The sequence below is a fragment of the Peromyscus maniculatus genome, chromosome 4, assembly GCF_049852395.1.
Source record: "Peromyscus maniculatus bairdii isolate BWxNUB_F1_BW_parent chromosome 4, HU_Pman_BW_mat_3.1, whole genome shotgun sequence".
Taxonomy (NCBI): domain Eukaryota; kingdom Metazoa; phylum Chordata; class Mammalia; order Rodentia; family Cricetidae; genus Peromyscus; species Peromyscus maniculatus.
The window spans coordinates 65592328-65596365 of record NC_134855.1 but is presented as its reverse complement, the minus strand read 5'-3'; the positions used below and the strand labels follow the sequence as shown (position 1 = coordinate 65596365).

Below are 4038 nucleotides of genomic sequence, written 5' to 3'. Positions count from 1 at the left end.
CTTTTGTGTACTTGATAGTTGTTTAATGTGAAGTCAATCAATCTCATTGTGGGAAAACACAAAATCCAGAGCATTACATCTTATAAGCAATTGAAGTAAGAGGCACAGAGCTAATAGATTTGCTCAGTTGTAGAAAAATAAATTCACTGCATCTCAGCTTTACACTCTTGTGGCATGCTTCTGCCCTTACTGCTCCTACTGATAAACCAGATTCTTTTAAATATGTAGTCTATAAGAAATAAAGTATTTTGTTCCTGAGGAGTACATTGAAATGCTATTAAAACATGATATAATCAACCTGCTCCATTTGTGTTCCAAGATGTCAACATCACCATGACTACAACATTCTCAGTGTGTAATTAAAAAAGAAGGACATGTCACTCAGAAATGAACATGTCTCTGGAGTGACTATAACATGTCAGTTGTTAACTCTATAATGTGCCTTAATATTTTTAGAGAAATATAAAAATTGACCTTTCAGTTTAAATGCCAGACATATAGTTACCTGAAATTCTTTATTCCTAGAGTCTCTGTATCTTGAGCTTTGTTGAAATTATTGCAGGAGAAGCATTGAAATTCTTGTTAGCTAACTCAGGCTATTTCACTGGTGTGATTAAGAACATTGAATCTTTCAGAAAATGATTTTCAATTCTGTGTGATGTATGAAATGCTAACTGTGATTTAGTTATAGTATAGATAAATCATATGTGACATACAGAAAAAATAATTCCCAAATATTTTATATTTACTAAATGCCAGACAAAATGTAAGTCTTTTTTAATCACAAGGAAGGAAAATGAGTGAAATTCTCCTTGTTATTGGACAATACTACAGTGGAATTAATAAAATGAAATCCGGAAAAATATACAGAACTTAGATCTGCTTCATATTTAAGGATTTCTACAATTCACTTACACCTGCCATTTATATATTTCCTCACATGTAAAATGTTTATCAGAACAGAACCGAATTGATTATATATGAGTTAAATATGTATAAGTTATGTATAAAATTTCTAGGCTTAGAATAATTATTAATAATATTTAGTTAATCATTGAGTGTATTATTATACATTTTTACCTTAAGGAATCAAGCAATGGTTATAAAAATCTAATATGATGTTTGCTATTCAATTTGTAAATCTCTATAAAATTGAAAAATCTATCAAAGTTGGACCATTCATTTTGTTTACATTCAGAGGAACTAAGTTTTAGCTGTGTGTTGTTCACTTTCCTAGACTTCATGGAAAATCATAAAAATGTCACAGAGTTTGTCTTTATGGGCCTTTGGGAAAACAGACAAATAGAGCTGCTGTTCTTTCTCTTGTTCCTGCTTTGTTACCTGGCCGTCTTAATGGGGAATTCTGTCATCCTACTCACCATCACTTACAGCAACTTAATCGAACAACCAATGTACTACTTTCTCTGCCACCTTTCTCTCATGGACCTCTGCTACACCTCGACCGTGGTGCCCAGGCTCATCAGGGACTTGGCTGCAGCAAGAAAAAACATTTCCTATAATGAATGCATGACCCAGCTCTTCACTGCCCACTTTCTGGCAGGTGTAGAAATCTTCATCCTGGTGTCCATGGCCTTGGATCGTTATGTTGCCATTGTCAAGCCCCTGCACTACATGGCAATCATGAACAGGAAGAGATGTGATATGTTGATTGTTGTGGCCTGGGCAGTGGGGTTCTGGCACTCTATTGCTTTACTTCTTATGGTGCTCAGTCTGCCTTTCTGTGGTCCCAATCATATTAATCACTACCTGTGTGATGTCAAGCCTCTTTTGAAGCTGGTGTGTAAAGATATTCATGTTGTTAGTATTTTAGTAATTGCCAACTCTGGGATGGTGGTAGTTGCCATTTTCCTTGTACTGGTTGCTTCTTACATACTCATCCTGTATAATCTGAGAAGAAGATCAGCTGCAGGGAGGCGCAAGGCTCTCTCAACCTGTAGTTCTCATGTAATGGTGGTAGTTTTATTTTTTGTGCCCTGTATTTATACCTATGTTCTACCTGCAGGGAGTGAGAATAAGGATAAGGAAATTTCTGTGTTTTACACTGTGATTGCCCCCATGCTGAATCCCCTCATCTACACTCTGAGAAACACTGAGATGAAAAGTGCCATGCACAAGGTTTGGTCTCGAATGTTACATTCAGAGTTGAAATAAATGAAGCATTCTTGTGATTATGGTCCTGTGTTCCCAGGTCAGCTATCATTTGGAAGATCACAGAAAGCACAACCTATATATGTGTTTTGGGGGATGGGGTTATGAGTCAAAGAAACAACTTATTGCTATGCACACTCTAGATAGCACAAATTAGTCCTGAAGTGGTCAGGCGTATGGGAAGACTGCAAGAATGGACTTGGTTTGGTAGAGTACGTATTTAGGATGGGAAAACCCTAGGTTCCATTCTCTGCCACACCTACTCACCCCCCCACACACTAAAAATGAATCACCCCTTTAGCCACTTCAATTCTCTGTCTCAAATATTACATAAAACCCTGTTTTGTTATTAATTTAATCCAACCTTCTCACTTACTTGATTTTACTCTTATTATATCTAAAATTTTTCCTCTTGCCATATATTCGTTATACATTATACTGGACTGCATAAAGGCATTTTCATCTATGTAGATAGTATACTTTGACCATGTTAGGCTTCCATATTTCCATCTCTTTCATTGGTTACCCTTCTAAAGCCTATTTGACTATAAAGCTATAACCTCATACCTCACTATGGTGGATTAATAATGGTGTTATGAAACCTGCTTTGGGATTTGGGGAGTTCAGCAGGGCATACTGCCTTTGTAACTCTTCCTTCTTGTCTGTGCGTTAATAGTTTGCAATAGTCATGAGAGTATTTTTTTACGATGCATGTGTAATGTTATAATATTTCAACTGGAAGATCTCAGTTTATGAATTGAAGTCATAAGAGGGCAAGTTTTAGGAGACACTTTCATGAAGTGTGCTTTTATTTTCACATTCTCTTCTTTCTTCCTGTGATGTCCTCTGTATGAATGCACACCGATATTTCTCCTAGATCCAATGCATTTTTTCTTCATCCCCTCAGCCGAGCTTGCTCTGGTTACTGTGGTTGAGAGTCCATGCCTTATATATAACCACAAGCCTGCTCTTACTTTTCAGGAAGATTCTGGATACCAATTTACAAGCCAAAAAATCTCCAATTCCTCTACATTTTTCCAAATAATCCAGTATTTGAGAGCAATTCCTCTTAAAAACTAGTTCTTCACAATGTAATTCAGTCAGGCTATAAATATAATACACATATGTTCTCATAAAATAAATATAATTTTTGACATTATTTTTGTTAGAAATTACTCACAAACATTAAGGAATAAATAAACACATCAAATGACACTCAAAGGCATTTTGATTTTATATGTTTGTGTTCATTGCAGTGTATAACTGAGTTATAACCTCAACTCTTATTTGTATTTTATATCACTGTATTTACTGTGCTTCCAATTCTATGTTATAAACTGATGTCACCTAAAGTCATATGAGGACCAATTTTTAGAAAAAGGAAATCAATCAGCAGATGTCTCCACTTACCTAAAAAAGAGAATGGAGTCCAGCCTTTTCACAGTTCCTCGTAAAATATCACATGTTTATTTTCTCCATTACACAGATATTGCTGATCCACTTATAGTTTCTACCATGTGTTATAAAGTGTTGCCATTATGCATTCTCTCTCCCAGCTCAATGTTTTAATTCCCTTTGTTTAGCTATTTTCCTCTACTCATGCATTAGTCTTTCTTTGATAAGAATTTCAGGATTTATTCTGTACACAGTTCTTTGATTGAGCTTTTACTGTCTTAGCATCATGTAGGAATTGAGAAGGGGAGAATCTTAAAGACATCATAGTTTGTGGTGTCAAGAACTCCTCTTTATGTTTATCTCAAAATGTGCACACATCTAAATCACTGCTTCACCCATGCACTTGTTCAAAAGACTAGCATATTAAGTGAAATATTTTATCCTTCCAAAAGAAAATTATCTCTATCATTATTT

At 35.3% G+C, this 4038-nt stretch overlaps 1 protein-coding gene across 1 annotated transcript; it reads left to right on the top strand.

Moving 5' to 3' along the window:
- Positions 1-1242: 1242 nt before the first annotated feature.
- On the top strand, positions 1243-2172 carry LOC102924531 (olfactory receptor 4P4-like). The gene has a single exon (XM_015990174.3). The coding sequence runs from the start codon at positions 1243-1245 to the stop codon at positions 2170-2172; it is 930 nt and encodes a 309-aa protein (XP_015845660.2).
- Positions 2173-4038: the final 1866 nt, after the last annotated feature.

Excerpts from the sequence above, each read along its gene's own strand:
- LOC102924531 (XM_015990174.3), top strand. The coding sequence starts at position 1,243 with ATGGAAAATCATAAAAATGTCACAGAGTTTGTCTTTATGGGCCTTTGG.